The following is a 25,277-nucleotide window of genomic DNA, read 5'->3' as shown; positions in this document are numbered from 1 at the left end:
AAATCATTTTTTAATGCTCTTTTTTTCTTTTGTATTTTAATGTCAATATGATAATCCTTATATAAATAAAAGTGAATATTTAATTATTTTTGTGAATAACCGTTTTTTTTCTTTTGTATCTTAATGTCAATATGATAATCCTTATATAAATAAAAGTGAATATTTAATTATTTTTGTGAATAACCGTTAATTGGTTTCCTGGTGATTGATGTTAGAATTTTAGATAACGGTTTGATGTCCTGCAACTATGACTAAGAGGGGGTTGAAACCACTTAGTATTGACTCCCGAACTAAATTACACCATCCAATGTGGTGAAGAAAAAAAATTCAATATAATAATCATCTTATCTATACTTTTTCTTTTTTATCTTATATAGGTAGTGGTCTTTTTTTTTTATCTTATATACATAGTGGTCCGGGAAGAAATGATATTAAAGTAAAAAAGTAAGTTTAATTACTTTTTACAAAAGTAAATTTAATTTATTTCATTAATCAAATAAGTTTCGATAGAACGAGAAATATACTCGAAAATATGGCGACTAGATATAGAATAAACCGCTATTGCTAATGAATGAGCAACCATATTCATCTGTCACTTGAGAAACTTGACCTCAAAAATAGAATTCATAAACAATAATGTTTTAATGTGGGAAACTAACATACTAAAGTGCAATATTCCTGCATGTCTGGAATTAATAGCATCGACTACAATTTTTGAATGACTCTCAAAAATAACATGGGAGATGCTTCTTTGTATCATTTACTCTATTACTTCTTGATAGTCATTGCTTCACCTTCCAATATGGTCTTGATCGTGTAGACCAGAATGATGCGACTTCGCCGGCGTTTGCGGTGGTTGAGAGCGTTGAGACCCCTGTTGAAGCGGAGGGGGGTTGTGTACCTGCAGGCACTCCGACGCTCAAGTCAGTTTGTGTTTGTAGAGGTTTTCTTAGCTAAATAATGCGTACCTTGCAAATGAAGTGGAGATGCATATATATAGCCCCCAGCGCTGGGCTAAGGCCCTTGATGGCATTAATGGCCATCAAGTGGCTGCCGGAAAACGGCTTGGAGGCCTTGATGTGCAGTAAATGCTCATCATTCCGGTTTTCGGCCGTTACAATACGTAAGAGTATCAGACCGTTGGAGTCTTGCTCGGATCGCGTATGTTCGACACCTTCTGATGCTCGAGCTCGATGCTCGGCCCAGAACAGGAGCCCCCCAAGTTGTTATGCTCGTAGACGAGGATAATAACTTTGAAGTTCTTTCGATTTATTTCGATTTGTCGAACATAACTGCTTCGAGTTGGATGGACGAATTTTCGCGGTTTCCTTTGGTCAAAGTCAAGCTTTGGAAAAAGGAGTAGCGTTTTTTCCAAGTGGTCAATCCTAGGTTTCTGCAGCCGCCTCTCGCATTTATGGGATGTCAGGTGTGGTGACTGGTCCTTTGGGCGGCAAGTTTTGCTATAAATACTTGCTTATCCTTTGGCTTCCCATATCCTGAGTTTGAAGGCTAGCGATGGATAATAGGGATTCCAAGAAGGTTGTTGCTGATGGCTCTGAGTCTCGAAGAGGAAAAAAGAGAGCGGAGGTTCCTAAGCCTGCGCCGGCTCGTTCTCAAAAGGGGAAAGAAGCTAAGGTGATGTTCTCTTCCTCGGATACTTCTGATACCTCAAGTTCCGACGAATCGGCGGATTTTATTGGGGCAATCGAGGAGTTCCTGAGGGCTCGTCAATCTCCCCACCTCTATCCTCCTGGCCCTGCCTCTGGTGAAGGAGGGTCCCAGGTCGGGAAGGAGGCTAAGATATGGCCAGAGGAGGTGCTGTGGACTGATTCGGATTCCGCAATTAGCTCAGGTTCCGAGCACGAGGATTAGGTGCTCGGTTCCCCTTGTAATCATCTTCCCTTTGTAATGGACTATCATTAATAAAATAATTCTCCTTTGAATTTTCCGAGCATAATTTATTTGCACTCACGCTTTATGTATGCTCTTAATTTAATAATGTCGTGGATTTTCCGAACGATTCCGAGCGGACTTTCCGATCGAAAACCGTACTCCTTTTTCGAGCATGTTTTCGACTTTACGAATTTGTCGAGGAGCGCGGTGCTCTTATTCGGTTGCTGCGGCCTTCCCCGTATTTTTAGCAAAGAAATAAGGGGAATGGATTCCGAGGATCTTGCATTACCTTTTTTGGTTGCGATTTTCTCGGGATGTGGTGTCTTGGATTCCGCGAGATTTGCGCGAGCAGACGGATGTGACTTGAAAGGACGAGTCGCTTTGTTTCCTCTCGCCACGTGTAAAGACTATTAAATAGTACTTGAGTGGCTATTAACTGAGATTTGAATCTCGAGGTCGTCCTGAGCCGTTGGATTTTCGCGCCTTTTCGTTTCTCCTGAGATCAAATCTGAGCCACTTGATCGTGATTGATCCAGACCGTTGGATCGATCCTGTGGTTCAGATGGAAGCGGCGCGGATTTTCCTGTACGGACGCGTTGGCCTATATATAGGAGGGAGGTTTTTTTGTTTGAAACTTTACAGTTTCTTACTCACTTTCTACATCGTTTGGCCTTTCCGTTTCAAGCTTCTTCTGGTGGTTTTGCTCCTCTTCCGTTCTTCTACTACAAACTCCTTACTCTATCTTCATTTAATCAACAGCAAGTAAGTGTTTTATCCCTTTTGATCTTTGCAGATTTTGTTTGGATTTTACTTGGATTGTGTAGTTAGTTACGCGGTGTAGGGCTGTAGTATGTTTTTTCGTGTAGCTTGGGTAATCCTTTTGAAGGTTGTAGGTGGTGATTAGCACCCTTCCCCCCAGAATAAGGGTTTTTCGCGGTTTTCAGGCGAGAAATCGCTGTTTTTACCAACTGACGGTTGGGTTTTGGCTTAGAACAGTGTCGAGCATCACATGCGTTTCGTGCTCGGTTGTTTGATGAACTTAGCGCTCGGAGAAATTGTTTTGTCACCTTTAGTTTCCGCGTAATCTTTTGTTTGAGATCCTCGCCCTTTCGCTTGATTTGGCGGTGGAAGGGTGGATTTGAATGTCGAATTCATTTTTCCTTCCTCTGCTTTTTCAGGTTTTCTAGATGGCTGAGGGATCTCAAAGTCAATTCACGTTCATAGATCAACAGCCTTCCTCATCAATTCGCATCCGAGCCGACGTTTCGTGGGTGGCGGATGAACCTCGAGAGACGGAGTCAGTTTATCAGGATTGCGAGAGTGACATCCCAGAGACGATGTGCACGGATATACAGACTCCTCCTACCGAAGATTTCGAGGTGCGGATTCCCACTGCTCGCCACAGGATCTGTGGCAATTGGGCTTGGGGGACGATTCCCATGTATGAGATTGCTTTTAAGCATCTGGGAATTCGGCTGCCCTTCACCGATCTGGAAGTGTCCATCTTTCGGCATCTTCGGTTAGCCCCTTCTCAACTGCACCCGAACTCGTTGGCCTTTATCAAGGCTTTCGAAAAGACTGCTGAGTATTTGGGTCTGGGCCCCACCTTGCCTTTATTTTTCTATCATTTTGGCCTTCAACGGAGCTGTCCTCGGGGGGAACAGGCGAAAGGGAAGCTCGCGAAGGGAGCCCCAGTACCGGGCACCAAGCATGGATGGGTTTCTTTGAGGCAACGGAAACGCCTCTTTGATATGTTTGACGAGTCGGTACGGGGGTTCAAGTCCGTGTTCTATGGAGTTAGGCCAATAACGACGAAAGGTTGGAACAATTTCGTTCGTAGGGGGCATCGAATTGATGAGCTTGGACAGGAAGTGCTTGATGAGCAGGGTCTCCCTATAGAGGAGGATTTTGCTAGATTCCCGTTCTATTGGCGCAGGGATCATTATTCCATGTCGACCAAAGAATTTGTGTTTACGCTGGGAGCGTTATCAGCTGAGGAGAGAGCTGACTACAAAAAATTATTGGAGTTCGTGGAGGGCTTGCCTCCTTACCTTCTGAGTGACCCTGGGGGCGAGCCTTTGTTCGGGGTAGATGGTCGAAGGTTAACCTGCCCGAAGGTGATCGCTACGAAAGAGTTGCTCGCTTGCGACACCTCGGAAAAACTGACCGCTTTTTGGAGTATGCTCGCAGCTTTCTTTTATTTACTTTTTTATCAACTGTTTTTGCTTCTTTTATTTGCTCGCCTTCTGTTTTGCTAACTGTTGCTCTGATTTGTGTAGGTACAATGACCAGTGGATCTGCCGCTCTCCGCAAAGCTCGTGCTGCTAAAAACAAGAGGGAGGCGAGCAGTGCTGCTACAACTTCTTCTGCCCCTTAGTCTCCCACAGCTTCTAACGTGGACTGCTCGAAGAGGACTCGACTGGAGGAGGAAACCTCTTCTCGTCAGGAGCATGTGGTTGTGGATCTTTCTGGCCAAGATGATCCCCCTCTTCCCGGTCCCCACAGGTTGTCTGCCGGTGTTCCTGCCGATGATTTTGTCCTTCCTCCACTCTATGCTCATAGCGAGCTACTGACCGGAGTTACCAAAGTGAAGATTAACCCAGCTGACGAAGCCATCCTATCGGATATGGGTCCTGAGGCTCTCCGTGCCGAGATAGCCGCCCAATCCATGGTTCTGCTCAAATTAGTCGAGGTGGCGACTTTTTTGAATGGTCGGGAGTGCAAGTACTTGGAGGAGAGGGACGAAGCTCGCAAGGAGTTGCCTTTGTTGCAACGGAGGCTGGCAGAATCCGAGGCCTCCTGCGAGGTGTTCAGGGAGGAGCGCAAGACCCTCTCGGCCAATCTCAAGGAAGCGGAGGATAGGCTCAAGACGGTGTCCGAGGAGAGGGATAGTGCTGTGCAGAAGGCTGATGAGCAGAAGGTTTTGATTGGCGAGCTGGAAGGGAAGTTGGAGAGGCTCCAAGTCACCGGGGTTGTTGAAGATCGGGAGAAGGAGCTCGATCCTCAAGGGGAGTATGCTTCCTCCTCTCGTGCTGATTTGATCGCCAAGATCCAGGAGCTTGAGTCCAACATGGTGGCTGCTGCAGCTTTTAGTTTCAACAACGCAGTGGCTCAGCTCAGGATTCTCAACCCTAGCTTGATCGAGGAGGGTTTAGATGAGGAGAAGGAGGTGCGGGATGGAGCTATTGTTACTCCTGATGATGATGAAGTGTAAATTTGTTTTTCTTTCTTTATTTTGTCCGGGCGTTTGCCCTTCTGATGTAACCGACAATTATGGCCCTTCGGGGTCTTTAAATATCAGTACTTTAATTTATTCTCCTGCCTTTTCGCCTTTATCTCATATAGATTTAGGGTTTGTATGGCGATGTTTTTAATTTCCTCTGAATGTCGAATCGTTTGTATGCTCGACGCTTTTAAGCTTATGCTTTGATTGTCTTTACATTATGACGACCTGGACGCTTGCTGTATTTTTGTTTGCGCTCGACCAATTTTGAGGTTTTTAACTTGATAATTTTCCAAACATTCTATACGCCGAACTACTCGTTTCTTCGCGCTAGTGTATGCATGGATGGTGGTCACCGTTGCGGTAGCTGGTACCGTTTGATGCCGGGCTTAGAAGGTGCGGGGAACCATTCTAAGTGTTTGGAGATGTTAATCCAAACTAACAACGAGGAGAGGGGCTGTTGTTAAGCTTTCCTCCTCGGGGTGTGAACATCCCATCGCGAGCTGGGGTTCTACCGGGCGTGTACTATGACGATGGTGCTCCGTGGTCTAGAGCTTTCCTCGCCAACATCATCGAGCTCCAACGTCTCGACTTTGTTTTATATTTTAAGATTCATGCCCGTACCTAAGCACTTCTCCGTTGTATAGGCGTGCTTCTCATGGGCGAAGACACAGCCTTCGTTGAGGGACGGTTTTGAACTTCTCTCAACTGTAGTATTGTTTGAGCTTTTCGGCATTCCAAGGTCGAGGAATTTCTTTTCCGTAAAGATCTTCCAAATAATAGGCACCGTTTTCGGTTTTGGCTTGAACACGATAAGGTCCCTCCCAATTTGCCGCGAGTTTACCCTCGCGAGAATCTTTTTGGTTGCGTCGGAGTACTAGTGTCCCAACATCAAATTCTCGCTTGATGACCTTTTTGTCATGCCGTTTTGCTATTTTTTGCTTCAAAGTAGCTTCTCGGAGGGCTGCGCCGTCTCGGAGTTCTTCCAAGAGGTCGAGCTCCTCTCTGAGCATTTCGTGGTTGTCTTCCCCTTCGAGGGGTACTTCCGTTCGGAAGGAGGATGCTCCGGTTTCTACTGGAATTACGGCCTCTGTTTCGTACGTCAGTCGGAAAGGCGTTTCTCCCGTTGTAGAATGTGGAGTGGTTCGGTAGGACCAGAGTACGCTATGTAGTTCTTCTGTCCATTTTCCCTTTGCTTCATCCAACCTTCGTTTGAGTCCTCGTAATATAACCCTGTTCGCAGCTTCGGCTTGACCGTTCGTTTGAGGGTGTTCAACAGAGGTGAAGTGTTGGGTTGTACCTATCTTTGCCATAAACTCTCGCACTTTCTTGTCCGTGAATTGAGTCCCGTTATCTGTAACGACGACTTGAGGGATCCCAAATCTCGCAAGTATATTGCGTTTGAAGAATCGCAACACGTTGAATGTTGTGATGTGGGCGAGAGGCTCGGCTTCGATCCATTTTGTGAAGTAGTCGACAGCTACTATTAAGTATTTATTTTGTCCTGCTGCCGTTGGAAATGGTCCTAAGAGATCCATCCCCCACCAAGAAAACGGCCACGGGGACGATAGCGTTTTTAGCTCGTTTGGAGGGGCCAAGTGCATATCCCCGTGACGTTGGCATTTGTCGCATTTTTTGACATGCTCTTTTGCGTCTGCTTGCATGGTAGGCCAATAGAATCCCGCTCGCAAGGCTTTTCTGGCCAAGGAGCGTCCACCAATGTGCTGACCGTTTACTCCTTCGTGGATCTCGCCGAGGATCGAGGCTACCTCGCTTTCTTCGACACACCTTAGTAGAGGGATGGAAAATCCTCGGCGGTACATTTTTCCATTTAGGATTACGTATGCGCAGGCTCTTCTTTTAACCTTAGCTGCCTCCTTCTTATCAAGTGGGAGGTTTCCATTGTTCAGAAATTCGAACACAGGTGTCATCCAGCTGTCGGCGTTGATTTCGCATATCAGGAATACCTCGGTGGGTTTCACTATGCTTGGTTTGGATAGCGTTTCCTGAATAAGCGATTGATTTCCGCCCTTCTTTTTCTTAGTGCTCGCGAGCTTTGATAAAATATCTGCTCTTGCATTGTGTTCGCGAGGAACGTGCTTGACTTCGGTTTGTCTGAATTTGGTTAATTTTTCTTTGATCAAGTTTAAGTATTCCGTGAGTCGCTCGTCTTTTGTTTGGTATTCTCCGTTTATTTGTGATGCGACGAGTTGTGAGTCCGTGAATATCTTAATTTCCTCGGCTTCCATATCCTGAGCCAGCCTTAATCCTGCCAGGAAGGCTTCGTATTCGGCTTGGTTGTTTGTGGTTGGAAAGGCGAGTTCGAGTGAAACTTCTATGAGCGCTCCTTCACCGCTTTCGAGTATGATACCTGCACCACTCCCTTGTGGATTCGAGGATCCATCTACGAAGATGGTCCATTTGTTTTTGTCCGGGGTAGATGGTGTGGTCATCTCGGCTATGAAGTCTGCTAGCACTTGGGCTTTTAAAGCCTTTCTGCTTTCGAAAAAGATTTCGAATTCGGACAACTCGAGCGACCATTTTAGCATTCGTCCTGTCATATCCGGCCTCGCAAGGAGTTGCTTAATCGGTTGATCAGTTCGAACCACGATGGAGTGAGCTAAGAAATAATGTCTTAGCTTCCTCGCGGCCATGACTACTGCTAAGGCCGTTTTTTCAATCTGTAAGTATCGGAGTTCTGGTCCTTGCAGAGCCTTACTCACGAAATAAACGGGTTTTTGCCCTTGCTCGGTTTCTCTTATGAGAACGGCGCTGATGGCCTCCGATGCTACGGCGAGGTAGAGGTATAGGGTTTCCCCTTCGTTTGGTCGCGTTAGGACTGGAGGTTCGGATAGTGCTCGTTTTAAGTGTTGTAGCGCATCCTCGCATTCCTTTGTCCATTCGAATGCGGATTCTTTTCTAAGTAATTTGAATAAAGGTAGCGCGTGTTGAGCGGATTTTGCGACAAAACGAGATAAGGCTGTGAACATCCCATTTAATGATTGTATTGATTTCTTTGAGTCCGGCGTGGGAAATTCAAAGAATGCTCTGCATTTATCGGGGTTAGCTTCGATTCCTCTTTCGGTTAAGTAAAACCCGAGGAATTTCCCAGCTTTTACGCCGAACGTGCATTTTTCAGGATTGAATCTCATGTTATACTTTCTCGCTTGGTCGAATACTCTTTTTAGATGGGCTGTATGATCGACTTCCTCTTCGGATTTGACGATCATATCATCCATGTAGACTTCGAGCATGTCACCGATTTCATTATTGAAGACTTTGTTCATCATCCTTTGGTATGTGGCGCCTGCGTTTTTAAGCCCGAAAGGCATTACGTTGTAATAATAATTACCGGATTCGGTCATAAACGCTGTTTTCTTTTTATCGATTTCAGCCATTTTTATTTGATTATAACCCGAGTACGCATCCATAAACGATAGTAATTTAAATCCTGATGAATTATCTACTAATTTGTCTATGTTAGGTAAAGGGTAAGCGTCTTTAGGGCAAGCCCTATTAAGATCGGTATAATCAACACACATGCGCCATTTTCCATTTGATTTCTTAACAAGTACAACATTGGATAGCCAGGTGGTATACCTAGCTTCCGAAATGGAATTTGCCTCGAGGAGGTCTTTTACAGCTTTTTCAGCAGCCTCCGCTTTTTTGGGAGACTGCTTCCTACGCCACTGAACAACGGCGCTAACCCTAGGATCTAAAGTCAACTGGTGACAAGCGACCTCAGGGTCGATACCAGGCATTTCTGCAGCGCTCCAGGCGAACAGTTCAGCATTGTCCTTAAGGCAGGCGATCAGCTGTTTTTTGACCAAGTCGGGGAGTCCAGTTCCAATCTTGATCCCTTTGAGGGGGTCTTCGCCCAAGGGCACCAGCTCGAAATCTCCGTCCGGAATGGGGCGGTAGATTTTCTTTTCAGCATTGGTGAGGTCCTTCTGCTTCTCTTCCTGATGCTCCTTTTTTGTGAGTCGAGCATCTATGTCGACGGAACCTCCAATAGTGTTTACCCCCGGATTTTTCTTTTCAGTTTTCTTGGGGGTTGCCACGGTGCTCAGATTTTTTGCCGCGGCCTCGAAACATCTCCTCGCAGCAGCTATATCGCCGTTAATGGTGGCGACCTGGCCGTCCGGTGTGTAGTATTTCAGCTTCAGGTGAACGGTGGACGACACAGCAAACAGCTCCGCTAAAGTAGTTCTGCCGATGATGCAGTTGTACAGCGAGGGACAGTCGACGACCATGAATTGCGTCCTCACGGATTTCATAGCCTTTTCCTCGCCGAAGGTGACGATGAGGTCAACGTATCCCCAAGGCTTGGTAGTCGACCCGTTGAACCCCTGAAGGTCGGGTCCTACATATGGAACCAAGTTCTTCTCCGACAGCTGTAGAGTTTTGAATAGCCCCGAGTACATTACGTCGCACGAGCTCCCCTGATCTATGAGGATGCGGTGGACGTCGAAGTTCGCCATACGAGCCCTTACCAACAGTGGTATCTGATAGTTTGGCGAGCCCCCAGGAACTTCTGATTTGTAGAAGGCCAGCGGGTCGGAGTCTCCTTCAGGTTTGGAGACGGTGATGGGAGTCACTGAGCAAACGTTTTCCAGCTCCTCGAACTTTCTTTTCACCGATCCGAGGGTGATTTTGTTTAGGCCTCCCCCTGTTATCACCAGTGCTTTTGGGAAGTTTTCCCATGAGCCATTCATGTGGGCGTTGAAATGCCTCATGAGAGCTCCCTCGTCTGACCCCGGGGATGGGAGTGGAATTTCCGGTGCGGAGATGGCAAGCGCCTGAGGGACGATGCCTCTGTTTTCCTGCTCGGGAACATCAATGGCCATTGCGACCTCTTGAGGTTCCCGCCGTTGTTGTTGTTGTTGTGCTTGTTCGTCGTTCTGAACGTATCTTCGGGCATAACCCTTTTGTATCAGAATCTCGATGACATCTTTTAAGTGGACACAGTCCTCAGTGACGTGTCCATGGCTTTTATGATAGCGACAAAATTTCGTCCTATCAGTATTTGCCTTCATGGGCTGCTGTCTTGGGAAGTGGATCCCAGCCTTTTTGAAGTCCGCAGCGGAGACTTCGGCGAAAATGCGATCTCTTGACGCATTCAGTGGAGTGTATGTTGTGAATTTTCCCCGAGGAGGTTTGGAATCTTTAATCCTTTCCTCCTTTTGCTTTTCGTTACCTCTTCGCGAGGTTCCAGCTTCATCTTTTTCATGGTTCCTGGTTTTTTCTTGACTTTTAGGCCTTCTTAGATCTTTGGCCCTCTGTTTCTCCTCGTAGGCAATGTACTTCTTCGCCTTTTCGAAGAATGCATCCAGCGTCTTCGGCTCTTCGATACCGACAGCTTTAGCAAAGTCGCTGTCCGGATGTAATCCCCTGTCGAGGAGATACAGCTTCATGCTCTCCTCGACCTTCACTTCTACGGCTGCTTTGTAGAATCGTTCGAGGTAGGCCCTTAGAGGCTCGTTCTCGCCTTGGATAATGGCTTCGAGGGTTGCTTCAGTTTTTGGGTGACGCCTCGAGGAAGTAAAGTGAGCCCGGAAGCGGGCGCACAGGTCCGACCAAGAGTCTATGGATCCTGGCGCCAAGCTCTTGTACCAAGCCATAGCGCCTTTCCTCAGAGTCGTGGGAAAGAGCTTACACTTGATAGAGCCTCGTACATTTCTGTACTCGAGGAGAGCTTCAAGATTTTCGATGTGCTCGTCCGGATCTGTCGAGCCATCGTAGGTATCCATTGCCGGTGGTTTCTCGAGTCCGACCGGTAGGGGGAGTTCTCGTATCCTTCGGGAAAGAGGGCCTTGGTGGCTGTCCCTTTCTTCCGGGGATCGGTTCCTTTGGCGGCGAGGAGGGTTGTCCCTTCTAGGGGAATGTCTCCTCGGTGGGGTGGAGTTTCGAGATATTGCCTCGTTTCTCCTTGGGCTCGACCTCCTTTCGCTTCTGTGGCGAGGTGGTGAGCGTGACCTGGAGTAGGTTCTGCTCCTCACAGGTGTGGGTGAACGGCGAGCTGGGCGAGCTTGCGCCGTGATCCTCGATTCAGCAATTGCGTCGATGCGACGGCTTTGCTGCTCGAGCCTTTGATTCTGCTGCTCGTATCGCTGGTTCTGTTGCAGCAATAAGTCCGACTGGCGGTTGATTGCATTGACCAGCGCAGCCATCATTTCCTGCATGGGAACGCCCGGAGGGATAGCCACTGTCGGAGTCGCCTGTGGCGGGGTAGCCACAGGGATCTGCGGTTCTTCTGGGTTGTAGGGCTCGTAATGCGCGTCTTGCCCTCCCTGGCCATCTTCCGTTACGGAGGCGAATTGGCCGTCCAGCGGATGGTACGTCGCGTAGTCCATCGGTGATCCATGGTTCTCCGCCACGTGCTCCGGGATTTGGTGGTTGTTAACGCCAGCCATTGGTCGTGAAGAAGGTGTTTTGAAGGAAGTTTTAGTTTTTGGTTTGGTTAAACAGGGAAACTAATAATTCCCACAGACGGCGCCACTGATCGTGTAGACCAGAATGATGCGACTTCGCCGGCGTTTGCGGTGGTTGAGAGCGTTGAGACCCCTGTTGAAGCGGAGGGGGGTTGTGTACCTGCAGGCACTCCGACGCTCAAGTCAGTTTGTGTTTGTAGAGGTTTTCTTAGCTAAATAATGCGTACCTTGCAAATGAAGTGGAGATGCATATATATAGCCCCCAGCGCTGGGCTAAGGCCCTTGATGGCATTAATGGCCATCAAGTGGCTGCCGGAAAACGGCTTGGAGGCCTTGATGTGCAGTAAATGCTCATCATTCCGGTTTTCGGCCGTTACAATACGTAAGAGTATCAGACCGTTGGAGTCTTGCTCGGATCGCGTATGTTCGACACCTTCTGATGCTCGAGCTCGATGCTCGGCCCAGAACAGGTCTCTTACACACCATCCCCATCCCGTCGCCTCAGCTGTACCGTAAAAGTTCGCGTCAACATTGCATTTTATGTACTCAGGAGGTGGGTACATAAAAATAAATAAATTAGTTCTTTTAGTTCCTTAACAGTCCAATAGCAAGTGCCATCTAATCTAATAAGCATAAAGGACACTCTTCCGGACATTATACAAAGCGGGGTTTTTCAATCGCATACGGTTCGGTAGACAATCCTTGCAAATTTTTCATAACAAGTGTTTGACTTTTGGTAGGGCTTGAATTTTCCACATACTACTCCATATATCTTCCTTTCTCGGCCCATGTATTTCTCTCCTCCCCTTCATTAGTTTTCCGTATCTCGATCTTACCGAGTATAAATCATCTCTCTTCTCATTCCAAATTAAATTAACGGGACCGCTAGTATCATGTTTGCCTCTGTTTCTGCAAATAATGATTTAATTTTCTCAACATCCCTTGTTTTAAGTTAGGAAGCATCAGTTGTTGGATAGTTAGATTGTACACACCTTGGCTTTGTGGAGCTTTCATCCATCACTCCTCTCTACTCTTAAACACGGTTCACCCATAGCATTAATGTTACTACCATCACCTATGCGCCACCTACAACCATGTAACAACACTTCTCTAGATTTCTATAATGCTTCGCCACGTAAAACTCGGATTATTATCAAGATTAGAATCAATTAAAGAGGACCGAGAAAAGTACCTAGCCTTGAAGATTCTAGCTACTACCAAAGAGTTTGGTTTATTAATGAAGTTCCAACCTTGTTTTGCAACCATTGCCATATTGAACATAGGAAAATCATGGAATCCTAACCCACCTCCCTCCTTAGGACACGCCATCTTGTCTCGTGCTAACCACTTGATACCTTTATTATTGTTAGTATAGGGCTGGAAATGAGTCGAGCTGAGTCGAACTCGTCTAAGCTCAGCTTGTTTCGATAAGAATTTGTTCAGCTCAAAGCTCGACTCGAGTTCAATACAAACTCTTTTTTTAGCTCGAATATAGCTGATTTGGCCGCAATCTCATTATGAATAAAAATTTATAAGTGGTCTCTGATTTTTCCCTCGACTTAGATAGTTGAGTGATTTGGAAATGTGTTTTGACTTTTTGAAAAAGTGGTTGACTGATATTGACATGTGTTGAGAAGTTTAGACTGGGGTTGAAGGTTTAAAATGTCTTAATGCACTAGAAGACATGCATATTCATTCAACATTCCAACTCTTGAGTAGGATTACCACTGATTTGGCAATTGATCCAGCCAATATAGCATAAGTAGTGACCATATGGCAGTCTGGAACTGCTAGACTTCTTGAATATGTATTGAAGAAGCTTTGATATATGCGTCACATTTGTGTTGCTAAGAAAGGAACATGGAAAATAAACAAACCAGCATATAATATGGCGCAAAATAAGTGTGTTGCTAAGAGGGGAAAGGATTGTCTCCCGTCAAAATTTTCTCTTGTGAAATTTGGGCTGTTCATTCTTTTTTTTTGGGTAAATAATTTAGATTCCAAAAAAATATGCATGGTGTGGATTGGCACTGGACACCCTCCAGTGAAATTATCACGAGAGAGGATCCATGCCCTGCTAAGAGTTATGTGATTATCAACAATTTATCAGGCATGACAGATATTGTATTTCGATTTGACAGGTTCTGACTTTGAGCTTATGACAAACATATTTGAATTTTGGAATGCATGTGTAGTAAATCACTATCTGAAAGTAGTATTGTTACAGACTTTATTATAATTGTGTTTCATTTTCATTTCAAAGCTACAATACTATACTGCACCAATTGGATTTAAATTCTCAAGTCTATATATAGTTGCCATTTGATGGTAACCAACTATGTGAGAAGCTTTCAATGGTTCAAAGCATGCCTTGGTAGTAATTTGACAAGTAACATCAAAGAAAGGAAAATGGAAAATAAACCAGCATAGCGATAAGACGCAAAATACTTAAAAGAATGAACACATCATGGTACTAGACTAGTAGTAGTAGTGCTTACTGCTTAGCAGAACCTCCCAAGTACTATAAGTTGTTTAACTAAATCATTGGGACACTTGAAATGAATAGATATATGTGATGCAAATATGCATAAGAGAAAATACAGGTGCACACAGCCACTAAAACACTGAATGAGAGGATATAAATACTATACTTGAGAGAATAATCACAGTTTTTCAATATGCCTAACAAAATCAAAGGAAGAGTCATGGCCTAAGGCAGCATCATTACTTTAAGAGCAATAATGATCACACACACTTCGCAAAAACACTGAAACAACATTTGGCTCAACTCCTTCAACCATAAATTTACCCATTCCCATAACCTACAAATTTAAATTTCAACACAGTCTCGTGAGCTTAGCTCAATTGGCAGGACATTGCATTATATATGTAGGGGGCCAGGGTTCGAACCCCTGTCATCCCACTTATCCACCTTAAGGGTGGAATTTCTAGCCACTAGGCTACTTGACCAAAAAAAAAAAATATTTCAACACAGCTCCAACCCAGGAACAATTCCCACTGTTTTTAATTTTACAGTAAATGAAACCATCAACTACTCAAATCTCACATTACCCGATACCCCTTATGCTCAACATGTGAACACAATATGTTACTTTATTTTCAGCATACGGCATAAACAGCCAAAAGAATGAAAACATGGTACTAGTGCTTAGCAGAACCTCCCATGTACTAGTGCTTAGACAACTTGAAATGAATAGATATGGGATACAAATATGTAAAAGAGAGAATACAGGTGCACACAGACAAAGCCATTCCAACACAGAAATGAAAATACATTATTCCGTAGAGATTAATCACCTTTTCCATATGCCTAACAAAATCAAAGGAACAGCCATGGCAGCAGCATCATTTTAACATACGTAGTATGTAATATTTATCTAAAAACCTAACTGGGAATCACCATATTGATTCAAGACAAACAACTACTACAAAACATACACTGCAAGTCCATGTATACTTTAGTACTTATTTCCAATCAATGATAGATAACAAGCTAACAACATTTATCTAATCGCAAACTTTAATTTCTTTAAGAGTAAAAATATGTATCTAACAACATGTATCTGACATCTCGTATAATTGATAATACATATATTATTGACAATTGACAAGCCGATTTGCATATAACAACAAGATTGATAAACCTCGAGTGTGAAAACTTCATGCATTCACTGAAAAAGAAATTACACGTTTATATCACCGATCAAACGAAGGTTTTTCTTGTAAATTGCAATCTGACACCAAAATGGTCCTCCTTGAATACCAATCTCCTCAATCAACCCAGTAGTTAAATCAAAACAAGCTAGTTCACCATCTTCTTTTGTAAAGAATACATTGCCCTTCTTCCCTGCTCCGATAGGTTTCTCAATGCAAGAGAAAAGTTCAATATTGAAAAGTTTAATCCATGATTCTTTGACACAAAGTTCACCCAAAACTAATACTTGGAACGACGTAGTATTTTTACAATTAGTTATAATAGCAACAGACTCATTTAACACAGTCAGATTAACTTCAAATTGGTCATCGTGCGTATCTTCTTCCAAGGGAGAAGGTGTAATAAAGTACGCCTCATTGCACAATTCAAATGATACCACCTTGTTTGTTTCCCCCAACCAATGACACGTCCCATTGAAGTAGGCGACGCTATTAAAAATCCAGTAAATCATTGGCATATCAAAATCAATTTTTCTCCATGAGTTACTTTTTAGACTATATATCTCCCAGAATGGGTCAGGCATCATAACATCTTCCATTTCCAAATCGTCCAAAGGATTTTCATTAACCATAGTATAATCCACATGTTGAATGATTTTATAGTCATCTCCAATATGGTCATAGCCAAATCCATGAGGAAAAATTTGAGTTGTAAACTCAGGTATAAACTCAGCATGACCAAGAGGTATCTGAATTATTTCCTCAGTGACAGGGTTCCATAATACAGTAGTTGTTGGAACTCCATGATGGTCATAGATACAAATAATGCCATTAATAGCAGAACCAAGAACACGAATAGGAGCAACGCCGATGTTTGGAATTTGAAATGAAGGTGGCAAATCCAATTTCACTTTATTCTCAAACTTATCTCCAGAAAGCAAATAAATGTTCCAATCAGAAGGACCCATAAACTGGTTTACAACGAGACCGGAATCGTGGTAGTGCGGATGAGATTTGGATAAGAGATTGTTGCGGAACAAATTCATGAAATTAGGGTTTTGAATTAAAAGAGACCATGATTTACGAACGCAAGAAAAACGCTTAAGAGATTTAATAGGAAGTTTAGAGAGAATAGAAAAGGAAAGGTCATCAGGTATATAGTTACTACTACTAACCTTCTTCTTCTCAATTGTAGTTGCAGCAGCCATTGATAGAGAGTTCTCCAGCTTCACAATAACAGAAGTGGCTGGCAGTGGTAAAGGGTTTCTCCTTCATATGTCCATCGAAAATTATGAAAAAATTTCTTTTTTTTTTTCTTTCCTTTTGTGAATCAAATTTAGTTATTTAATTATTTTAATGTCCTACTCTCATTTTTTTTATTTATAATAAGTCAGGGATCGAACTCAGGACCTATATTACTCAAATCATTCATCACTAGACCAAACGTAGTTGTTTTACTACCATCTTAACTTAAGTGAAGTGGATACTTTTTCTTTTTCTATCTTATATATAAAAACATTAAATTAAATTTGATTTGCGTCTCATGCGAAAATTCGATTGGCAATACAAATCGTTAGTTAGTTCAGTGGTGATTGGTGTTGAACTCGGTAGGGAGGATCGCGGTTCGATTCCCCGCAATTACGATCAGAGGGGTTTGAAACTACTTGATGTCAGAACTGACACCCGGACCAAATTAAACTGGTGGCTTCTTATTAATCCTTCCTAGTGAGCTCAATTGGTAAGAGATTTCAAAATATAGACAATTGACAAAATTATGCTTATGTGTTCATTTTATTCAATACATATTTGTTATTATTGAATATATACTTAATTGGATTGATTATCCATTAGTTCCTTTTATTTTTTCAATTTTTAAGATTTTCACAAGCATATTTTTATTTTTATAACAATTTAATACATGACAATTTTATTGGGGAGACCAGATCCTCTACGATGAATGGATAGTCTAACTACAATAGAGGGTGTGCAAAGAAATGATAGAGTTAGTAAGATCAAAAGTGACACGAGTCCCATATTGCTGAAAGCTACCTAGAATCGAAAATGGACCTTCCGACGGCCCAAAAGCAAAGCAAAAAGTTCCATTATTATCCACCGCATACAAATAACTCTCCTTCGGCAATAACCACATTTTCCCGTCGTTCACTTCAAACCCCATCATCGGCAACTCTATCGTATTCTTAGTCGTCAAACTATAACATGTGTCAAATGGATACAACGCCTTTGCACGTTCCAAATGTTGAGTCTTCGCCACAAAAGCATCGCGTACTGCATTATAAGCCTGAGTCTCCAACCGGGTTATAATAGTCCCCGTACTCACAATCATTCCCCCATTTCCATATGGATCAATCGTGAACGTTGAATTAGGAATGGTGATCCTTTCACTCCCCACGCTAACCCCAGTGAAACCCACATAGTATAAACTCTCCATCTTAGGGTTTTTCAACAACTTAGCTTTAAATGAATTATCATTATTATATGATGATGATGATGGGGAGTTGAATTCCAAAGTCGCCGATGAGTATACCCAATTACGATCCACCAAACAATATGACATTGATGATACATTGATACGAGATAGGAACGAGAAAGGCCCGCGACCCAGCCCAAATGTTCCGGCAGAGCCCACAAATGCACCTTTGTTTGAATGACCACAACCTAATGAAACCCTATTGACCCATCCAGAGCTTTCAAACGATATCGTTTCATTTACGAAAATACCGGCAGTATATGAATCGTCGTTGTAGCTAATTTTGTATTTACAATACCCGTCAACACTACAAGAAGAATTTTTAAGTAGATTACAACGTTTTGTCTCGCATGAAATTAGGGTGTAAGAAGAGGACAATGATGGGTCAAAAATTGAATCGGGTTGTTCATAACAATGTAAACATGGCTGACATTGAAGCCAAGTCACATCAGTTTCAATGTCGAAAATCATGTAGAAGAATTGTGGTGGTCGTCCCACTCCAATTTTTACTATGTAATCATTGGTTCCATGTGTTATGCCGGTAAAAACATCCCCCGATAAAAACTCTGGCTGGATCTTTGATCGGATTCGACTAACTCGGGTTGAGTCATGTTTGAGTCGAGTTAGGACTAAACTGCGATAGTCCAGCTTGTGTTGAGGATGAGCAGTAAAGAGAGATTCAATTGGGTATAATTTGAGCTTAAAGGAAGAAGAAGAAGATAATGATGAAAATTGTGTTTCTTCTTCTTCTTGATGATGAAAGGGGAGGACTTGACGGATTTGATGAATTGCGGATGTGACGTTGAAAATAGAGGTTGTGAATTCAGAGGAGGAAGTAGCATTACTAGTATGATGAAAAGGAGTAGTAAGCGAGAAAAAAAGTGAGAGACTCATGAGGAATGGAAAAATAAACAATTGGTTCATAATTAGAGCCATGATTCTATTCTGATATTCCTAGGAGCTCTTGAAATTTGTGATAGAAATCAAATAATTTTGATATAAGCATCCAACCACATTAAATAAAAAGTTTGATATTTTACTCAATATAACAATTTCGATATACACCCGGAAAAAGTAGAAAGAATTTTTAAATAATATATATTTTAAAATAATTAAATAAAATATATTTTTGTGTGTATCCTGTAAATTGAGAAGGATAAATATATGACTTCAACATTAGAATAGATTATTACTATTAATTATATATTTAATAACAAATTATTAATGATACATTTGCATATCTATAAATATTCAATATATAGATCATTTTGATATCACCTTATTTAATAGTTAAAATTAAATATTTTCAATAACATAAATATTTCCACTAATTTCTTGTGTAGGTTTTTTACATATGTAGGAAAGTTTAGGTGAGTTGTGTCTTAAGAGCTCATTAGAATTAAAACAAATCTCAAGGCTCAAAAAGTGCTAATATAGATGGTTAAATATTATTTACCAATGAATATTTTATCTTGATAACGTAAGTTGAACTCTTGTCTTTATTACAAGATATGAATCAACTTATTATCAATATATATTTGTCTTTTTGTGTGTAGGTTTTTGTCTTGTAGTGAGCACTAATTAACACTTCATGTTTAACAAAATACTATAGAAAAATATCCAAAAAGTCAAATGTTTTTAGTCTAAATCTTGAACAAAATACGTTTGACTTTTGTTAAATCTTTTTGAGTTAACGTGTTATGCACAGACTTAAATGTTGCATTTAATTTTCTAAAAGATAAAGGATTAAACAAGACAATAAAAATTCATATAATATTTAAAGCAGAACACATGATAAATGATCATATATATATATATATGGGGAGAGATCAAATTACACCGGTATAACATTTTAGTAATGTTACACCGCTCAATAACGCTTCAACGAATACAAATTTTACAAAATTCACCGTTGGATTGAAAATTTATATCGTATAGATCATTCATGTTCAATTCTATAAAAATCTAAAATCATTTGATATGTTATTGAGATTGATCAAGCTTAACGGTTTTCAATAAAAACACATAAAGCGTTAATCTTGATCGGTCTCAATAACATATCAAACGATTTTAGATTTTTGTAGAATTGAACATGGATGATCTAAATGATATAAAATTTCAATCCAACGGTGAATTTTGTAAAAAAATTATTCGTTGAAGCGTTATTGAGCGGTGTAACATTACTCAAATGTTACACCGGTGTAATTTGATCCCTCCCTTATATATATATTCTTTTGTTTTCACCACCATTATCCGGCCCACTGAATCGCCTAATCTGGTTCCGAGGTCAGTTCTGGCATCAAGTGGTTCCAGCCTGACAGTCTCTTCCCGATCACAGTTACTGAGGATCGAACTATGGTCCTCCTTACCAAATTCAGCGGTGATCGCCACCGAACCAACTAACGATTAATATATAATAATTTAATCACACTAAGATCATTTCGAAAAATATTTTATACTGTTCATGATTTAAAAAAGAAAAGTTTGATAAAAAAAATTAAAAAATAGAGAAAGTAAGTTTTCCCCTCTCCTCCAAAAACCAACTGGAAAACAAAGCATAAAAATTTGTTTTATACATATTTTTCTGTCATGTGTTCTAACACTTGCCTATTATAAATCCAACGAGACCGCGAACAAAATTATACAATACTATTATCCAAATCGGGTGTGACTAAAAAATCAAAATAAAAGCCCCCAAAAGGCTTTTTTTTTTTTTTTTGTGATTCTGGTTGTCATTTGTGGCAAAAGTTAATATGCATAAGGGGATGTTTATGCATAGTGCATAAGCCCAGAATTACTCGCGCGCCCCCCAGAAGTTTCTCGCGCGCGCCCCCCAGCCCCCCCAAAGGCTCGCTATCCCCACCCCCTTTCTGCTGATGCACACGTTTTGTTTTTATTTTTAGCCCACTAGGCCTGAAAGCCCATATTGCTACGCGCGCCCCCCAACTGTTACGCCCTCCCCACAATTGCTACGCGCCCCCCCCCCCCATTTTCTAGCCCCCCAATTTCTAGCGCACCCCCCAGGTTTTTTTTTTTTTTTAGATTTCTAGCGCACCCCTCAGAATCGAATTTGAACGGCAATGAAGAACGTATGAATTAGAATCGAATTGGGTAGCTTGGTTTTTCTTTTTGTGATGAGGTTTTTTTTAGTGATAAAATATTTGCGTTTTTGCTGAATGGAGACAAAGTAGAGTGATTAATTTTTATTTTTTTTTATAATTGTTGAGTGATTATTGGTTAGAGAATCTTGAGATGTTAATTTGGTTCAGTAATAGTAATAATAATGAAGGAATATTATTTCAATAATACAATAAATTCAATATTAAAAACACAATATTGATTTCAATAAACACATAAAACCATTTTATAATACAAATGGTTTCACTTTTTAACTCTCTGAAACCATTTAACCAGCATAATGGTTTCCAGGATTTTTAAAACCATAAAAACACAATATTGATTTCAATAAACACATAAAACCATTTTATAATACAAATGGTTTCACTTTTTAACTCTCTGAAACCATTTAATCAGCATAATGGTTTCCAGGATTTTTAAAACCATAAAAACACAATATTGATTTCAATAAACACATAAAACCATTTTATAATACAAATGGTTTCACTTTTTAACTCTCTGAAACCATTTAATCAGCATAATGGTTTCTAGGATTTTTAAAACCATAAAAACACAATATTGATTTCAATAAACACATAAAACCAATTTATAATACAAATGGTTTCACTTTTTAACTCTCTGAAACCATTTAACCAGCACAATGGTTTTCAGAATAATTGTAACGAAAATTCACTGTTCATCTTCTCTTACGCGAAACAGTGAAAACGTGATCACTGTTCATCCGCGATCACTGTTCATCTTCTTCACCTTCTCTCATGAACTCACACCTTCTCTCACGAACTCCGATTCCAATTCATCTCAGAAATTGCAAAACTCCGATTCCGATTCTGATTCATCTCAGAAATTGCAATTCGTTCTCGTTTTCGTTCGATTCAAGAGAATCAATTTGTAAGATTCCGATTGGAAAACGAAGATAGCGAGAGCGAAGAAGATTGAAGAGCTTGCAGCGGTTACAGCGATGATGGTTTGACATGATTTTAGTTTAAAACTATCTACTAAAATAATTAACCATACATAATACTCTGAAATTTATCTCTAATCAATAAAATAAAATAAAATTCAACCAATCAAAATTAAAAGCGTGATAAAAAAAATCTGAGGGGTGCGCTAGAAATCTAAAATCTGGGAGGGTGCGCTAGAAATTGGGGGGCTAGAAAATGGTGGGGGGGGCGCGTAGCAATTGGGGGGAGGGCGTAGCAGTTGGGGGGCGCGCGTAGCAATATGGGGGGCGCGCTAGAAATTGGGGGCTAGAAATTGGGGGGGGCGCGTAGCAGTTGGGGGGGGCGCGCATAGCAATTATGCACGGTGCATAAGCTTGGGCTTATGCACCTTAACCGGACCCGTCATTTGTGTCATGCCGATGAATATATATTTAATATATTTGATATTTATCCTATCTCTTACATAAAATAATCAAATTTTTTGTTACTATACATGAAGTTTCCACAATTGTTTGTTGACTAATCTTTGTTGGAAACATGGGAGATACACAAGATGAGTTCTATTCTTTCAACCGATTTTTTTTATATGTAAGAATAAAAATTGAAGTTGTGAACATTTGATTAAAATGTCCAAATTCTACACCATTTGAATCGATCAATTGTTAGTATAAAATCAATCAAACGGAAGCATGGTTTAACTCTACAAATTTGTACGTGTCTTAAAAATCAATCAAAGGGTAATTCGCATGTACATTTGTGCTCCTACAAATATACATACAACCTTCTCACAATAATCTCTATTTAAATTTTAATATATTTTTTGTCCCATACATTTTCGCTATTTGCATGATTAGTTCTTGTTGTCGAGTTCTAATAAGGTGAACAGTCAGTTCGGTACACCGGTACATATCCACATAATATGTGTACCAAAAGTAGGAATATGTGATAGAGAAGTCCAAAACTGGCAACTATCAAATAAATAAGTCCATGATATCAATATGCTCTAATTAAGATAAGAAAATACAAATTTCTTGACATCTCTCTTTTGTCTAGTTTGCACTCTTTTTCATTAGACTTCTATTTTAATTGTACCCGCATATGTGACTCAGTAATAATGCCAATACATTGCATACATGAAATCACAATCAATTATTATTATAACATTTTACTTAAGTGACTGCGAAGTCACGCTTTTATGTGGAAATTAATGTTCTCTCAAGTTGTTTAAAACATATAATAATCTTTATAAATGCCACTCTCCACACCAACAATTCTTATCATAGAAACATTAAAACTAATTCCTTAGTTATTTCCTAATCAGCAGCAATGTCACTAAAATCACAAATCTCAATCCTGTCCTTAATCTTATTAGCACTAGCAAATGGTTTAAATGCTGGCAAGATTGTAATCTATTGGGGCCAAAATGGCAATGAAGGCACATTAGCTGAAACTTGTGCCACAAGAAACTATGAATATGTGATCATGGCTTTCTTACCAACCTTTGTCCCAACTCAAACTCCAATGATTAACCTAGCTGGTCATTGTGATCCAAAGAGTACTAATGGTTGCATTGCCCTATCCTCTGACATCAAATTTTGTCAATCCAAAGGCATCAAAGTATTGCTCTCTTTAAGAGGAGACAAAGGTAGCTACCCACTTGAATCCACACAACAAGCAAGCCTTGTAGCTACTTACCTTTGGAATAACTTCTTAGGCGGAAACTCGACATCTCGCCCTCTCGGCCCTGCTATTCTGGATGGCATCGATTTTGATATCGAAGGAGGTTCGACTAACCAACACTGGAGTGATCTTGCTAGGTTCCTTAAAGGGTATAATGGGAAAAAAATTTACATAACTGCAGCTCCCCAGTGTCCATTTCCTGATGCTTGGTTAGGAAATGCACTTACAACAGGACTTTTTGATTATGTTTGGGTACAATTCTATAATAATCCTTCTTGTCAATACATTTCCGGTGAAATTAGTACTTTTGAAGATGCATGGAAGAAGTGGACATTAGATATACCCGTTAAGAAGATATTTTTAGGGCTACCGGCTTCGCTAGAGGCGGCCGGGAGTGGATTTATACCTATTGATAATCTTACTTCAATTGTGCTTCCAACTATTAAGGGCTCTGATAAATATGGTGGTGTTATGTTGTGGTCTAGGTACTATGATGTTCTTAGTGGTTATAGTACTTCCATTAAGAGCTATGTTTGAAATCTAGTTACTTGTTAATGTTGTGAATGTGAATTATATGTGTATATAGTTCAGGATGTAACTTTATTTGTATTTCCATTATGTATTAAAAATTCGTTATTTAGCGATCGATTTAGTAATCAAAATATTTGTCTTTGTTACAACTGATTATTCAGAAAATGGTTAATGTTAGCAACTGATTTAGAAACCAATTTGACATTTTCAGTCTCTAAACCAATATCTATGTTATCTACTAATCTATACGTCCTCCATGTTTTTTCCAAGTATAGTTTTGCTAAACCAATTTTTTTTTTTACAGAAAACAAACTTATATTTGGTAAAAAAAAAAATTTACAAAAAAACTTTACATTGAATTTGGAATTGTTCAAAATTGATTGAAAATTTGAAATCGATCGCTAAATTATCTAGTTTTAAAAAACAAATTCAAAAATCAATAAATTTTGAATACTAGGGAGCTTCTACGGTACATCTATCAAATTTCAATGTACTGGTACATTAGATCAAATAATTATTAAATTAACGATTATTTTATGAATCAAAACACTATTTGTCAATTATTGTATTCCATAAATGACAATTTCATAAGAAAAAATACGAGTTTAATGTTTTATAAGCATTATGCTAATTTTTTTACATTTTTTCGTAAGGATACATGTTAAGCTATCTAAAAGTAGGAATTTAGCATTTAATGATACAAAATATTTAATATTTAGATGCTTCAATGATACGAATTTTGACCAACCTTAATAGAAATTCATTTACACCACAACTATTTACTAATAGAAGGAGGAGGCTTTAGAGCAATGCTCTTCAAGTATTTGGGAGATTAGTTTAATTAGATGGAAGTGTTTTATTGTTTTAGTTAGTTTTTTTTTTTATAATTGTTTTAGTTAGTTTTGTTAAGCGAAAAAAGGAAAAGTAGATTAAATGAAAAAAGAAGTGCAAATACTCGGTCAAACTACACAAAAGCTTAGAAATTCGTTTTGAGTAAACTATCAAATATCCCTTGAAATTTTAAAATTCGTCAAATATCCCCTGAAATTTTAAAAAGTCAATCAAATTGCCCCTGGCGTGGACTTGACTGGTAGTGTCAGGGGGCAGTTTGATTGACTTTTTTAAATTTCAGGGGAGATATTTGCCTATTTCCAAATTTCAGGGAGATATTTGACGAATTTTAAAATTTCAGGGGTATTTGACAGTTTACTCAATTAGTTTTACAAACAATCAAATCAAACTACAATAAAAGTGGCTTAGAACCAACCCTTAAATGG

General features: G+C 40.5%; 3 protein-coding genes across 4 annotated transcripts; 1 reads left to right on the top strand and 2 right to left on the bottom strand.

Moving 5' to 3' along the window:
* Positions 1 to 14,913: 14,913 nt before the first annotated feature.
* Positions 14,914 to 16,536, bottom strand: LOC123897045 (F-box protein CPR1-like). 2 transcript variants are annotated; one of them, XM_045947539.1, is made up of 2 exons: positions 16,398 to 16,536; positions 14,914 to 16,193 (listed from the first exon to the last, which is right to left on the bottom strand). In XM_045947539.1, exons 1-2 carry the CDS (start codon positions 16,428 to 16,430, stop codon positions 15,252 to 15,254), a joined length of 975 nt encoding a protein of 324 aa, XP_045803495.1. In that variant the 5' UTR covers positions 16,431 to 16,536; the 3' UTR covers positions 14,914 to 15,251. The 2 variants fall into 2 exon arrangements, with proteins under 2 accessions (XP_045803495.1, XP_045803493.1); XM_045947537.1 differs by having other exon boundaries at positions 14,914 to 16,528.
* Positions 16,537 to 17,188: 652 nt separating this feature from the next.
* On the bottom strand, positions 17,189 to 18,646 carry LOC123897044 (protein ASPARTIC PROTEASE IN GUARD CELL 1-like). Its single transcript, XM_045947536.1, has 2 exons — positions 18,341 to 18,646; positions 17,189 to 18,274 (listed from the first exon to the last, which is right to left on the bottom strand). Exons 1-2 carry the CDS (start codon positions 18,644 to 18,646, stop codon positions 17,189 to 17,191), a joined length of 1,392 nt encoding a protein of 463 aa, XP_045803492.1.
* Positions 18,647 to 23,115: 4,469 nt separating this feature from the next.
* LOC123897043 (hevamine-A-like) lies at positions 23,116 to 24,055 on the top strand. The gene has a single exon (XM_045947535.1). The coding sequence runs from the start codon at positions 23,116 to 23,118 to the stop codon at positions 24,004 to 24,006; it is 891 nt and encodes a 296-aa protein (XP_045803491.1). The 3' UTR covers positions 24,007 to 24,055.
* Positions 24,056 to 25,277: the final 1,222 nt, after the last annotated feature.

The sequence above is a fragment of the Trifolium pratense genome, linkage group LG7 (assembly GCF_020283565.1).
Source record: "Trifolium pratense cultivar HEN17-A07 linkage group LG7, ARS_RC_1.1, whole genome shotgun sequence".
Taxonomy (NCBI): Eukaryota; Viridiplantae; Streptophyta; class Magnoliopsida; order Fabales; family Fabaceae; genus Trifolium; species Trifolium pratense.
This window is presented reverse-complemented; position numbering and strand designations above follow the sequence as displayed.

Coding starts and splice junctions, on each gene's coding strand:
- LOC123897045 (XM_045947537.1), bottom strand. CDS start 16,430: ATGGCTGCTGCAACTACAATTGAGAAGAAGAAGGTTAGTAGTAGTAAC.
- LOC123897044 (XM_045947536.1), bottom strand. CDS start 18,646: ATGGCTCTAATTATGAACCAATTGTTTATTTTTCCATTCCTCATGAGT. Junction 18,275..18,340: donor AGCTGGACTATCGCAGTTTA/GTCCTAACTCGA, acceptor ATCCAGCCAGAG/TTTTTATCGGGGGATGTTTT.
- LOC123897043 (XM_045947535.1), top strand. CDS start 23,116: ATGTCACTAAAATCACAAATCTCAATCCTGTCCTTAATCTTATTAGCA.